The sequence below is a fragment of the Pinus tabuliformis genome, chromosome 4_2 (assembly GCF_031772625.1).
Source record: "Pinus tabuliformis cultivar Carrire ecotype Pingquan chromosome 4_2, CPIR1, whole genome shotgun sequence".
NCBI lineage: Eukaryota > Viridiplantae > Streptophyta > Pinopsida > Pinales > Pinaceae > Pinus > Pinus tabuliformis.
This window is the reverse complement of record NC_142304.1, coordinates 353517995-353533260: the sequence shown is the minus strand read 5'-3', so window position 1 is coordinate 353533260 and position 15266 is coordinate 353517995. Positions and strand designations below refer to the sequence as shown.

The 15266-nt window shown below is 39.4% G+C and overlaps 1 protein-coding gene across 14 annotated transcripts in view; it reads left to right on the top strand.

Annotated features, from left to right (window-relative positions):
* The window catches only part of LOC149169372 (Protein phosphatase 2C family protein), a 64687-nt gene that overhangs the window by 24136 nt on the left and 25285 nt on the right, over window positions 1-15266 (top strand). For 4 of the 14 annotated variants that reach the window (XM_089428684.1, XM_089428681.1, XM_089428679.1 and 1 more), the window contains exons 2-5: window positions 6610-6741; window positions 6993-7168; window positions 7749-7811; window positions 8129-8222. In XM_089428684.1, the coding sequence (XP_089284810.1) occupies window positions 6610-6741; window positions 6993-7058 (198 nt within the window). In that variant the 3' untranslated portion in view covers window positions 7059-7168; window positions 7749-7811; window positions 8129-8222. Of the gene's footprint in view, window positions 1-6584; window positions 6742-6988; window positions 7169-7748; window positions 7812-8128; window positions 8223-15266 lie in introns of all 14 variants that reach the window. The other 10 variants (XM_089428692.1, XM_089428691.1, XM_089428682.1 and 7 more) reach the window with 10 other exon arrangements.

Sequence of the window (15266 nt, the reverse complement as noted above, 5' to 3'; positions counted from 1 at the left end):
ACATTCGGTTAAATGAATAACCATTCCGCCAAAGTCCAAAGTTAAATACATTACAGACCCCGCAAAAAACATTATAAAATGTTGAAATATTACGGCGGGTCCCCCTGTTATAAACCTCCGCCATCTACATCACCCGTCAACCGTCGGATCTAATGCCACAGATCTAACGGCTGTCGGCGATATCGGAACCCCCCATGTGCCGAACATTAGCGTCCGGGGAATGGGCGGTATTACAGCTGTACCCGAGACACGCGTCGGCTTCCCGACGTGATCGGAGCCCCCCCCCCCCCCCCCCCAAAACCACCATGGCCTAATGGTGGTGCAGGGAATACCGCTTATCGCCCCACTGCCTCCCCGCTGACGTCATGCCCACATCATCAGCTGACGTCGCATCCACGTCGCCCGCCACCACTCCGTATCAGTGCCATGTCACCTGCTGACATCACCACCTCACCTTCGTGTCACCCGCCACATCATCCGACACGTCATCCTCCGTACCCCGCTACACGACAAATTTACGTCATGCTGACGTCATCTAACAGAAACGTGCCAAAGCCCACCAAAGTCAATTTTTTTGTTAAAAAAGCCACAAAAGCGTCGTTTTCACTCATTTGTGTTTGTCTCCTCTGCGCGTCCTCCGCATGCTCTTTTACGTCCGAGGTAGCATTTTAACAGCACGGTCCGCCACCCAGCAAATTTACTCCATAGCTCGACCCCTCAGCTCGACTCGCCACCTGCTAATCACTCATTTCACCGTTAAAACAGGTATTTACATGAATTTTGCTCCCAAACCTGTTTTTCTTTGGTTTTCTCTAAAAAATCGCCCGAAGAACCCAAATTTGAAGAAAAACGCCGTGCTGTCTTCAGAAATATACACCGTAACCTCTGTTTTGCCCAATTTTAACCAAATATCCGTCAAACTCCATCTCCCTCTGCAAAAATTCGCCCACTGAGTCAGACCCGAGGTCACATTAAATTTGCATTTGCTAAATGAAAAAGCCCTGAACTGTTTGTGTCTATTTTGTCACTGGAAAAACTCTGTGAACTACGTTTTCCTACAATGTGTATCCAGTGAATTAATTCTGAGATCGAATTCGGTCTGTGTTTCCCGGAAAAAATCCACAGAGCTATTATTTTGCCTATTTCACTTACACAGACCCAAAAATTCCAATTTCAAAAGCCACAGAATTAAGCTATGGAAGCTCCAGTGGCCTTAAATGTTACCCCTCTCAATGCACCCCACAAGGAATTGGAATCGCTACCTTTGGCCGATCGGGATTATCTAATCCAAGACTTGGTTGGTGACAGAAACCACCTGTAGGTATTCTATGAACTCAGGAACAGTCATCTAAATAACAATGATTTCTATGGGATATGGGAATCAAATCTACCCATATACTTCCTCCCCTTTGTCAATATCTTCCCTGAGATAATTCACCTTTGCTGTGAAAACTGTGAACCAACCCAAAGGGCAGTCAAAACTCCATCTGGGACCATCCTCTTTCATATAACTCCTGACTCCATAAATCAAATGCTAAACTTCAAACCAACTCAGCTTTTGTTTCCTGTTACTATGAAATTTTTGCTTGATGAAGGTCCCAAACTCTCCAGCTCAGAGATAACCCGAATTGCCCAAGTATTTATGAGAGCAGATCGCCAGCCTACAGAGCCACCTCCTTTTAACTATGCATGTTTCAATGAAGTGGGTAGATTACTTGTTGATATGATATCTTATGTTCTGGGGTTCAAGACAAGTGAACATATTGATGAAACTATATTGGTCTTACTATCCATATTTACCCCAGGGCAGCCCCCTGCTGTCAAATACAATTATGCCAAATTCATTGCCAACAAGATACATGACCAACTCTTGAATCTAGATAGGGAGGGAGTCTTCAAGTATTCATCCTACATCTATCATCTGTTCCTGTATTATCAGTCAGACTATTTCCAATTTCCCATCAAAAAATTGGACTCTAAAGGAGAAAAGAGGTCTGTGATTTTTTGGACCTCAGTCTTTCATGAAGTCTGCAACTCTCCCTACTCTTACTATGAGTTCATTGACATGTTTGTATATCCAGTCTCTTCTCTCTTAGAGAGAGCTCCTCCTCCTAGACTGTTTTATGATATGTAGAAAATATTGCAGCTCTCCAAAAGCTACAAAATAGGTGACTGGTACTTCTACGAGAATCACACTGTCATCAGGATATATGGCTGTGAGCTGTGCCCCTACAGGCTGCCAAAATATGTGCCAATGAGACTGTTTGCCTTGGAATATTTCAGGCAATTTATCAATTCCGATTTGACTCATTTCCATAGCACCAAGAAAAAGGCTCAGTTGAAATTGAGAGACCAACAAGGCCCCTATGTCATGAACAAAAAGGAAGGATGGCAAGAGGTTGATCAGATATTGGGTGAAAAACTCAGATTAAAAAGGAGCTTTTGGTGGGTACCCTATGACCCAAATGGCTTTATCAATGCAAGAAAAATAAAATATAGGCTGTCAGCCTATGAACATTGCAAAATACCAGAAATAGAACAATTTGCCAACCAAGATGAATGGGTAGAAGGCACACTAATTGAACAGTTCACTGAGGAAGAGAAAATGGAGCAAACTATGAAAAATCTGGAAAAGACCCTTGACTTAGATTCTTTTGGGCAGGTGTCATTCAAACTGCCACAACAAATCGGAGAAGGCACATCAACTGTTGCAGCTTCACAAGCTGCCCAAGAAAGGACTGCACTAGCAGCAGGGACAACAAAAGGCAAGGAGGTAGTAGATACAGAGCAAGAAACAATGACACACCAGCCAACTACCTCAAAGGAACAGGGTCAAGGGCAAGCCCCTTCACTACAGACAGAGGCACCACAGGTACCAGCATTATAGACTCCTCTCAATGAGGAAAGAAGCAAGAAATGGGACAAAGAAGAAACTACACTTGCAAGTGGGTCAACAGAGCAGCCAGAGGCCAAAAGGCAAAGAGTAGATCCTCAACCTGAAGAGGAAATTAGTGAAGAAATCACAGGGAGTCCAAGGAAGGAGAGGGAAACCAGCCAATAGACATCCACCAACTCTCACAGGCAAGAAATGGAGAGGCAACATGGTATGGAAGTGTCCTCCTCAAGGCGGCAAAGTAGCCAACGATCTGGTATTAAAGAAACATTCATGGAAATTAAAGCCCAAAATGAATTATTGAGAATACAACTTTATGATCAATTTCTCAAAACAACACCCTCCAAACAGCAAAGGCTAATGGCAGCTTATGACATTAAGGAGGAAAAAATGATCTTAAGTCATTGTTCAGCAACCACAGACAGCTGCAGACTACATAAGAACAAATCTAGAAGTCCTCGCGAAAGACATACACCCAATGGACCAAATTGAGCTGCACAAGCAAACAGGCGAAATGGTCTATGCTACATTGGCAGACAAGACAACGCTGGCCACCAATTGAAGGAGTCATTAAGCAATACATCTGCGCAATTGGATTTGGAAAAAATATCTTCCTTGGCTAAAGACAACAGAATAAAGACCTTGGAGGAAATTATTTTTGAGCTAGGGCATGATCCTAAGGATGCCAAGGGCATCAAAGCCCTTATAAAGAAAAAGGAAGAAGATATTGCTGCACTTAGAAAGCAATTAAAACTGCCTGTAACCATGCACCCACAAACTACAGAACTTGCACAAGAAAAGGCAGAGGAAGATATGATGGGTTTGCTGATGAGGATGAATCAAAGGCTAACTGAAACGGAGCAAGAATTGGAGAAAGCATTGCAAGCCAAGCAGGGAGAGTCGACCTCCCAGCCACCTGAAACAACTCCAAAAGTCACCACTGCCCCTCCCACAGTTGCAGCAACAATCCCTCCTATCATCCCGACATCGACAACAGGTACATCAGCCACAGATGCTTCAGCAGCAGCAACAATAACAGCACCAATAATAACAGCAGCAGCGATAACAGCAGCGCCAATAACAACAACACCAGCACCTTGGAGAATAAGGTGAAATCCTTGGAGAAAGATTTCACTCTTCATAAACCTCTAGCAAACATTAAAACAATTTTGTGGACCAAAATTGGCTAGTCTATCACTGACCAATGGCAATCAATTCAGACGATACATGAGCAAATAGAATTGATAGAAATAGCCCGAGCAGAGATTCAAAAGTTCAGGGCATCATTGGGAAACATGCCTGAGCAGGCCAATAGACTCATTCAATTTTTGAATACTCATACCAAAGAACAACTAGCAGCTCTTGATATCAGAGATAGAACAGGTACCATTTTGATAGTTAAAAAGGTACTAACCCTGAGGAATTTTGTTCAAAATCTGGAAAGAAAATGTCAAGAAATGCAGGTAGAAATAAATGCTTTTACAGAAAAGTTTACAGCCTTGCAGCAAAGGGGTTTACCCAGTTTGTTAACCAGCAATCAGAGGCTATTAACACATGAACAGTATGCTCACAGGGTAAATACATATGTTGCCAACCAGATCACTGCATCATCAAGCACTTCAGAAGGCATAGGACCTCCCACTGGACAGAGCTTATATGACAAATTGGAAAATCTGTTCTATATTGAACATGAAATAAATCATCTTTTTGAAGTCCAGCCCAACTTCTACAGGTATACTGAAGCTGATGAAACACTAATAAAAATACAAATACATCAGTTGCCAACAGACCAATGGTGGCAGGGAATGTTAAAGGTTTTACCAAGGTAATTTTGGTTCTTTTTTCTTTTTTGATCATCTGCATATCAACAAATTCAAATGCACGGGCCACCTGTCAGAAAATGAAAACAACTGAAGGAGGAAATCAGGTTGGGACTGCAGCTCATTAATGCAAGACCACGCACAGATAAAGGGCCGGGACAGCGACGCAGGAACGCAGAATGAAGAGACAGCTACCAGCCGACTCACTCAGTTCAAAAAGTCAAATATATCTGACAAACTAAACAACCAACACCAACATTTACTTCTGCATTCATTTCTCTCATTTACTTCTCCTGTAGAGTAGGTGGAGGAAGTTATTGCTTGATAGTTTATCTACACGATATTTTGTATCTCCTTTTTGTATAAATACCTCCCCACGAGATGTATTCATGGTTGGTGATTTCTTCTCTGGACTGCGTTATAACTCTGAGGCCTTTTAATACAAAGGCTGTTGAAGTTCAATGCTGATGGACCATCTGAATGTGGATTTGATGTTCTGGGGCCTGCTACAGAATTCGTGTGTCTTTCTATGGATCAATAAGTTGTTCTAAACCGTGTTTTGTGTTTTCTGTATTTGCAAATTTCATATATGTTTCACAATCTTAGTAATAGGGAAAAAGAATAGCCCAGAATTTGTTTAAATACACTCTGTGTTTAATCTCTGTTGTTAATTATGTTTTCTTCAGAATTAGCATAAAGAGGAATTCTTAGCTGGTCCTGTTTCCACTGATTCTTTCACTTTGGATATTGCCAAGGAATTCTTTACTGCTCCTTGATAATATTCATGCACTTTCCCTCTGCCAACATGATGAAGGATTTTTAACTGCCCTTCACCCACTGGCTTACATTCCATCAATTTCCAGATTTTTAAATTGTTCCAAGATCGATTATCTTGCTCTGTGGTATTGCCCTTTATCAAAGAAAACACACTCAGCAGTTCATCCTCATAGACTCCATTTGCCCAATGGAATAAACTATTTTAGACTTGCATCCCAGCTCTGTTTAAGATCACCATCCAACAAATTTAAACAAAACTCTGTACATCATAAGTAGCCTAAAATACCTTAAAACAAAGCTAAACTATAAAGAGAGAGCCCTCTCTGGTTGCATATTGGCTAGAATCTGCAGCTAAAAGACTGGTTAGTGGTTACCTCGGCCGTATTCCCTCCTTAGAGTTTTCCTGGGGAACAACCTGAGGGTTAACAGGATTAACTCAATGGAAATGGCTTTGGGTCTCTCCTTTAATAGCCCTTTGTGGAAGGATCCCTTGTTCATTTGCAAACAAAATCACTATGTGATGGTTGCTTAATTTGAGTTGCGTTCCCTTTAGGGATTAACTCAGTGGAATTGGCCTTTGACCCCTCCTTTAATAGCCCTTTGTGGAAGGTTCCCTCATTCATTTGCAAACAAAATCACCTATTATACATTCTGAACTAAGTTATAAGAGTCACAGATTAGCTCAATGGAATTAGCCTTGGACCTCTCCTTTAATAGCCATTTGTTGAAGGCTCCCTCGTTCACTTGCAAGCAAAATCATCTATTATACATTCTGAACTATCTTATAAGTGTCACACAGTGCCCCACTGCATTTTAATGTTTTGCGATAACTCATGTCACCAAATGTGTCTATGGCACAATGTCTCTAACATCACTTGTCTGTGCAGAACTTTTCTGAGTAGATAGTTAATGTTGTTTCTGTTATTAAATTTAGTCAGAGTTTCCTTGTTACTAGTTCTTACAAACTGAGAATTCTGTTACTATGAATTTTCATGTTTGTTCCTGATTTGAAGTGCAGATATCATCTGAAAGATTTCCTTGATAGATTCTATAAAATTGAGTGGCTAACTAAATTTAATTTTCAATCATCTCAGGTTTTATTGATATCTGATGGTGCAGGTTGCAAAATTTAAGGATCCACATGATGCCTGTGCGGCAATTGTTGCAGAATCATATCGGTTATGGTTGCAGAATGAAACTCGTACTGATGACATTACAATTATTGTTGTGCAGATTAATGGCTTACATGATGTACGGTGTCTCTTTTCCTTTAATTCCATTTGTCAAGTTACATGTGCATATTTGAATTTCACTCGATTGTTAGGACGATAACCTAATGAATGAAGCATGTGTTCTTGATGTCAATATCAACTTGCATGACGTATTGTACATATTGTCTCTTGCCTTAGTATTTCTCAATTTCATTCGTCCATTACCATTTGGCCCTGATATCAGTGATTCTAATATGTGAAGTGATTGACATTGGCTCCATGATTAGTCAGGTTAGATGGAAAATCAAGATAGTATATTATACTGGTATCAAGTCTGTTCCACAAGTTGTAGCATAACAGAAAGGGATGAGGCAGCCTTGATTGGCTGGAAATCAATACCTCCTTAATGATGATTAGAAGAGCAGCTTGCGGATTTTGAGTCTTCTTTGCAGAACAGTCTTGTTTGGGTTAGTCCATCTCCACGAAATAGAAAAGACCTCCAAGAAATAAATAATTACCTTCCACTGTTAAAAGCATAAATTATGCGTTGAGTGAGCCATCTTTTTGGAGAAATTAGTTCTCTGGCAGTTGATTCTGTGAAGTGATCAACAATAAACCACAATGCTGAGTTAAGAAGGCATATCTGTTTTGGTTTTGTTGCTATGGTCAAGCCATTGAATGTTGTGGGGCCGTCTGGTTTGGTCAGGCACATGATAAAGAGCCATTGAATAGATTTTTTGTTGTTGTACAAATTAACATCAGAACAACTTGGTTATTATTTAATGTGTGAAAAAGGGTCTGACGCCAGTACTGGAGATGTCCTGATTGTCATGTCAATATCTGTAGAAGTATGTGTAGCTTATATTTTGCTTCCCATGGTTAAGAGTATCAGATATGATTTCTACATCTAAACATTTATTTTACATGTGCATCTTTTTGTTGATCTTGTTACATTTGACTTTCTTTGCATTCAATCTATCTTTCTAGGTAAATATTTACATTTTCTGAAAATGAGTCATAAAATTCTACTCAAAATGGATTATATAGGGAGACGGAAGGAATTGATTGCATACTGCTGTAAAAGGAGGGCTTGAAGGCTTGGTCTCCCAGGTGAATTCTTAATTATTTATTTATACTTGATCTGTCCAACACAGGTTTCGTAAAGATTTCATTGTTAGGATGAACTTAATGAAGAATGTACGGATACACACAAACATTCATACAAGTGTCTCTGTTTCTCTAGTATGGTTTCTGTAAATAGCTTTATCTTTGCTATTTGATCGAGAAAAATGGAGATTGTATATTCATCTTGTCATAAGAATTTTTTTCATACCATGGATACTCTAGCATCACATTGTAATTCTATATTGCGACTTCTCGTGGTCATTGTTCTAGATGGAATAACAATATGAGTACATAAATTGCAGTCTAACAGGACTTGGTAAAAGGCCGTAGGAGCAGTTGTCCAACAATGCAAAGTGGGCAATATTTCAAACTATGCAAAAGTGGCACTTGTGTGTGGTTGGTGCTCTTTATTTACACCTTATTTATTCAATGTCTATCTTTTTTTAATATTAAGTGTGTCAAGCATTCCACTTTATATGATGGATTTTCCTTATCACCATGTAAAGATGATGCTTTTCTTGAACAAGGGCAGTAATAGGTGCGATGCCAGATTTCAGATGCTTCTCTATTATTGTATGTGATCGAATTGATGAGATTAGTTTGGTGCATCAGATTTTGGTTGACACTGATAACGTTTAATTTGATTAGATATTCAGCTTTTCTTTGTACTTTTGGAGACATGCTCACATAGACACAAAGTTATGAGAAAATACAAATGCTAGAGCTAACTTAGTGTTCAAGTTTTTGATGCCAGATTTAGGGTTGTCCAAGAACGCATCAGTAATGCTCGTACAAATAAATTACATATCAAATGATTATTGAATAAAATGTATTGAAAACCATATGATAGTGAATGTCTGAACCATATCATAATGAACATCATATTAGTATATATATCAATTATACGATTTGCAATTTGACAAATAATGACAATGCTAAATCAATGCCATACTAATTGCCATACATATGCTGATGACACATCAAATGAAGATATAAAAAAATTAGATGGGAAATGTAAAAGACTGTTGAATAACAAACAATCACGCAATGCTGTGAAACACACATCTTGGGGGGCCCCACTAAGGGCTCTTCCCCTCATTCCGAGAATGGTACCTAGGGTGAACCAGATTCTTCGGGGATCAAGGCTGATGCACCAATATACTCATTAACCAATATACTCATTAAGAGCTAAACATGTCACTCGTGGGAATTGATCCTGGCTGGGGAGGATAACATAGTTCTCAACCAATGTTATCAGAACCGAACCGTTGACCAAATCAGTAGACATCCCGAACTGGGAACTGGTAAAAAAACTGGACCAAAAAACCAGTCGATCAAAAAGTACATAAAATGTTCAAATTTCAAAGAAAAAAAAAATATTCATGTGCATCCATATGAATCCAAACCATTTATACAGAAATATGCTAAAGTTCTCTTTTATATAGCAAGCAAGAATGCCTAAAACCAAAATAGCACTCAGTGCAATACATCTCTGAGCCAAAAATACGTCAACACAGAGGTTCTAGATGGCGAGCCTCTAGTGTTCAAAAAATATCATGATACAACAAATACCTACATATCATCAAAATCATTGCCTATATTGGGATCCATATCATCAATATCCGCATCTAAACATTAAGATAAGATAGAAAAGGCTTCGCATGTCAATGTGTGAGTGATGGGTACATTTGTACTAGGGACATGATAGAGGAATTCAACAAAATGCCACTAACATAAAGGTAAATAGAGGGCTTGGTGCTCTTGATTAAATGCTAATTCCATACACTTGCACATGATAGAGTTAAATTGAAATGTTATGATCCCCCAATCCTGAAATCCTAAAAACTGTTAAATTGCTGGATTTTGAATGGGATCTTGTAATATCTTAGGGTAATTTTTTTGTCCTAGGGCTTCTTATTCAAACTAGTATTTCCAATAAAAGAGAAAGAAGAATTGATTCATTTATACAACAGCAGATATCCCTTCATATGGTATACAAATCAACCACAGTAGACATGCACAATTGATCTAATTAACAGCAGTATGAGATTCCTTAAATCCACAGTAGTTGGACTGAGTGTCCAATAAACCCAGGCTGTACACAGCCAATAATAAAGTTGCAAATGTAAATAAATCAGATTCAATTTAACTAAGTGCTGTAACAGCTAATTTACCCTTCTTTCCCACTGAACCTGGACTGTCTTTCTAAATTTGCTGGTCGAGATGGTAGTCAACTAGCTGTCTGGATCAGTATTTCGGCCCTGCGGTCTGCAGTTTCAAAATACATAGCCTTTTGTCCTAACTCCTCATACAGTCTGATTTTCACCTTTTTTCCCTTCGCTGCTCGGATGGTGTTCTTCTGCTTCGCTGCCCAGAACTGTTCCTGTAACAATGTGGATTCCCAATCTTTGCCCTAGCTGCTCAGAAACCCTCAAAGTGTCCCACAACAATAAACGCCTTTGACTGAAGATGCCACTGAATTCTGCTTGACCAGCCATATACTGGATTCCACAATTTTGCCAGGCAAATAATAACAAAAGATGAATGGAGAATAGAGATTAACTGGGGTGGAATCTTTCACCACCAAAACTAGTAAAGGGAAAGGGGTTTTAAAACACTCAGAGCCACAGCTCAAAAAACAGATCTATTTTGATCCAAATTGATGATGCCAATTTTTTTTAAGGGTGGTTCAGGGACACTGAGTGGCCGCTACATCCACGGGAAAATCTAGGTAGATCAACCCGAAGGGATCTACCCAAGGCCTAACCCCAAGGGCGTCGAGGAGATTTGATCTTGTGACCACCTGATAGGTGAGGTACTTAGCAACATAGTTTTAAAAACCGCTCAGAAAAACCGGTAACCGGTCAAACCGGCCGGTTAGCTAGCTGGCCGGTCCGAACCGGCCTAAAAACCCGGTCAGATCCCTCATTTGCCCGAATTTTGGCCCTAACCGGTGAAAACCGGCCGGTTTAGGACGGAACCGGCCGGTTTGATACAAACTGGCCAGTTCCGTCCTAAACCGGCCGGTTTATGGCAAGCCCACCGGTATCACACCGGCCGGTTCCGTCCTAAACCGGCCGGTTTATGGCAAGCCCACCGATTCATGAAATAAGCAGTATTTGGTTCTGGTTTTTCGTGAAATAAGCAGTATTTGGTTCTGGTTTTTTGTTGGCATATTGAAGCAGTATTGTCTGAGGTTTTCGGCCCTCTTAGGGCACAAATTGGCTGCATATTTTTGGCACAAGTTGAAACTTATTTTAGATCTGGAGCAAAACATCTTTGATTCAATTCTCTGAGCTTGTTCGAGACTATGACAGAGATCCCTTGCAGACTATTGAAAAGATTTTGGTGGCTGATAGAAGATACTTTTGGCAGAGGCTTACTCTGCCATTTCTGACACTAATCTGGTGTGTCATCCAAGGCTGTTCATTGAGGTTAAGAAAGGTTAACTGCGCTCTGTTTCGACCTCCTCTTGACCATAACACTAAGGCTTACTCTTGGCATATGCTCATTGATCCTTAAGCGCATCTCTGAGCATCTTATTCGGCCTTCTGTCCAAGTCCTAATGCGAGCAGGCCTGTGCATCTTACTGTGATTTTTCATGGAGATTTTGAGGCATCGATCCAAACTTTCTGAGGCACCTTCTTTATGCCAGAGTTTTGGCATAATTCCTATGATGTTGACAATCTTCAGGGATTGAAGCTCCTTTGATGGCAGAGGTTACTCAGCACCTGTGGTAAGCCTTCTTTAATTTATTGGTTGCATTCCTTGTGGCAAATCTAAGACTTGGTGCGGACTGTGGAAGGACCTTTTGTAGTCATACATCACGGTGACATACTCAGGCTTTCTGAGCCTTCATTCATTGATATAATCCAGGCATTTGTCTGAAGTATATTGAAGTATATTCAGACCCTTTGTTTGACAGAGCTTGCAAATGATCCATGACAAATTGGTGGCCAAATCTTTTGTATTTGGCATTTGTTTTGACCTTCTGGAGCAAAGCAATTTTATGAGTCATCTCTTGTTGTGACAAGCCTAATCTGAGATCTGCAGCAGACTATTAGTATCCAGGGCCTATTGCAGGCATATCTGATGTCTGTTCTCTGAGCTTCAATTGTTTGATATCAGCATATGCAATCAGGTTGCTTGACTGTCAGTGTCAGTGCCATAAACATTGACCAGAATATTCACCTTTGCATGGTATATAAATGAGCAAATTTTGCATATTTTGTCTCTATTGGCTTGGAATCATGGTTTTACATCTTAAAAATAGTTTTGTTTAATTTTAAATTAATTATTTAATGTATTTTTTTAAAACCGGTTCGTTTAGACCAAACCAGTCCCGGTTAGACCGGTTCCGGTTTTAAAAACATTGGTATAGATAGCCAATCCATTTGATAGTGTGGACTATGATGGTCCTACCAGTTATGCTGGGAGTACATAGAGATATAATCCAATTCATGATTGGATGGAATTGTTTCTCATAGGAGGCACGGGTTAATAGAGAGGCCAGATTATGACGTTGCTCTTAAGCATAGTAAAATCTGAGGCTTAACTCATTCTTAAAAGAAAGAGTGATTGAAGTATCGTTTTAGTGTTGCAGGCAGTTCACAATATCCATATCCTTGATATGATGATTAAGTTGTTGGATGGGTTATCTGATTATACTTTATTCTTTAAGGCCTTCTATCAAGTTAGGGTAAGGTAGGTAGAGTGAATTTTGCTCCTTTTTCCATTGTTGTCCTTAAATTGCAGCATACTGTTTTTTAATATCAAATTGTTGTCATATCCTTTATTTCTGTTTTAATTCAGTTTTGATTCAATTCCCTTCCCTTTTTGAGCACAATAAGTTATTTTGAACATGCATGAGCAGTCATAGGGCCTCTATTGTTCGTATTTTACTTCTTTTCTCACTGACTTCTTGTTCTGAGTCCACTTCTTGAGTTCTATATCAGATTATGCCTGGTTTTGCCTTGAGATTTAGTTTAGGTCAAGCCTGGATGACGGCATCATTCCTTTCACTGCATTACCTTGGTTGAAATTGTGTTTTGCAGTCACAAGTAGTGTTGAAGAGACGAAGGATTCTTGAGTTATTTGGTTGTCTTGCCTCTTTTTGTTATTCATTGAGTTGAGCTTGAGTCAGCTTCCTCTCGGTCATTGTCTCATCTAGCATAGGGATAGGGTGCTATATGGTTATATTTGATGATTTTTTCTTTGCGCTAGTAGAAGCATTTTCATTATTGCCTTTGTCGAAGTAGATCATTCCATGTCGATTCTGACAGATCATTTGAGGATTCATTTAGAAGCTAGAGTGGCTTGAGATCATTAGACCCATTTGTGGTTGGCTCGCATCTGAAAAGACTGAGCATCAATGGGTTAGATTAGGTGAGCTTCATTAGTGTTTGACTTCGATTCATTTTTCACATTGATGGGTTGTTCTTGTATCTTAGAACCCGTTAGCCTTATTGGTGGCTTTTTTTGCACTTAGTAGGTGTTTTCTCATTGGCATCTGACTGAGTGGTGTTATCTGAATTGTCAACTTCAACTCATTTTCTAGTGGGAGGAGCATACATATTAGGTGGGTTGTAGGTTGTGGTTGTAGATGGGATGCATGGTTGGGTTCTCATTCTAGTTGATCAGTTGAGGCACCCTGCACTTGACTCACTTTCCCAATGGATAGGCACTTTAATATAGTCTAGGTTTCCAGGGATCAACTTTTCATAGCATAGAGATTCATTATTTTCCAACACCTATGAAGGGGATGCCATTTCCTTTAGTTGCCATTATTAACACAGGTTGCATGAGCAACCTGAGGGTTGAGGGCTAGCTAGATTCCATCACGTTGTTTCCATCTACAAGCACATCCAGTTTTTCATAGTAAGAAAAGGTTGCTACCGAGTTAGCTTCATTAAATTTCATGAAATTGGTATTTTTAACACTACTATTTTCTAGGAGCCAAAATTGCAGCGCCCATATGTTAGGGGCTTCTACATATTATTGGTCCTTGTGAACTTATGATGCCAATGAGCCTATTTTTATTGACTCGTGAGACATCATTTTTAATGGATCTATATTTGGAAGTTGGTGTCCAATGGTGGATTGGTTGTTGAGTTTTGGTTTGGGCGGAAGCTGATGCGATTACATGAATGCTAGAGGGTTAGATTCGTCCCAAGGTGAGGGGTCTGCTATTTTTGAATTGGGTTGACATAGGTCATATTTCTTGACTTTGATATTTTTAGCCCTCCTCTTTTGTAATTGTGGCACAAGATGTATTTTTGTAATTTATTTCTCTAGAAAAGAAGTCATAATTAGGAGAGCAATCTGAGTACATAATTAGGAGAGGATATGATGCATTCTACCTTGTTTATACTCATGGTCAAGGAGGAATGTGCCTTACTAAATTGCTATAGCATGATTGATATTCAAAAGCAACTGTGGCTTTTGAAAGGAACAATGCTCAACAAGCTAGTATTAGCGCAGTGGTGAAGTAGAGGGCTACGAATAACAGAAAAATGGACAAGAAGGTTGATTTGTGTGGAGAAAATTGCCAATACAAACTAATTTTTGTCATTAAAGTGGCCAACCTATTGTGCACTATTTTGGAGTCTACCTGTTTTTCTAATTGTGTTGTGGTTGACCTACACATGTCCTTTACAATAACATATTTATATGGTGAAGGGCATTGCTGTAAGTATATGTGTCATTCATTATATGTGTATGGTGAGGTTCCTATCACAGGTTTAATCCATGAATTTATAATGCAAGGAATACATAACTTTATTATTTGAGTAATAAACTTGATGAAAAGGATGAAGGCGTTGGAGGAAATCCTTCCAGTAGATGTTGGTGTAAATATACCAAGAAAACAACCATATGTTTGATAGAGTTGACTGTTGAACCCTGAGCAGGTTGATGTGTTACTATTAGAAAAATAGCACTTGCATATAATATTAATTAGCACAAATAAGCAAGCTTGGGCATTGAAGCAATCTCTTTCCAACGAGATATTTTGGTAGTGCTGTGATTTAGTTATTATAAGTAGAAACCCTAGTTCAACCTCTTTTGTATAAGTGCTATTCTTGCCAATAACATGAAGCAAAATCCTAGTTTGACCTCCTTTATGTAATGAGCAATTATGCTAAATTTATCAAGCCTTGAAACCTAACCCTACCTCTTATCCAATGCTTTTCATGCTTCTACATTGGTCATTCCCAGTGTCTTGTTATTTTTAAACCTCAAATTGCCTTGCTAATTCTGCCAAGTCAAGAAAACCTAAAATCAAATAACTCAGACTAACTTTGTCTAGCATAAAAGCTAGTTTTACCTCTTTTCATATAATTAGTGTTTTTGCTAATTAAAGCCAAGCCCCTGCTTCGATTCCCTTTGTTATCCATAGCTCATAAGCCTGATTATACCAATTTCAATCCATAGGTTGGCATT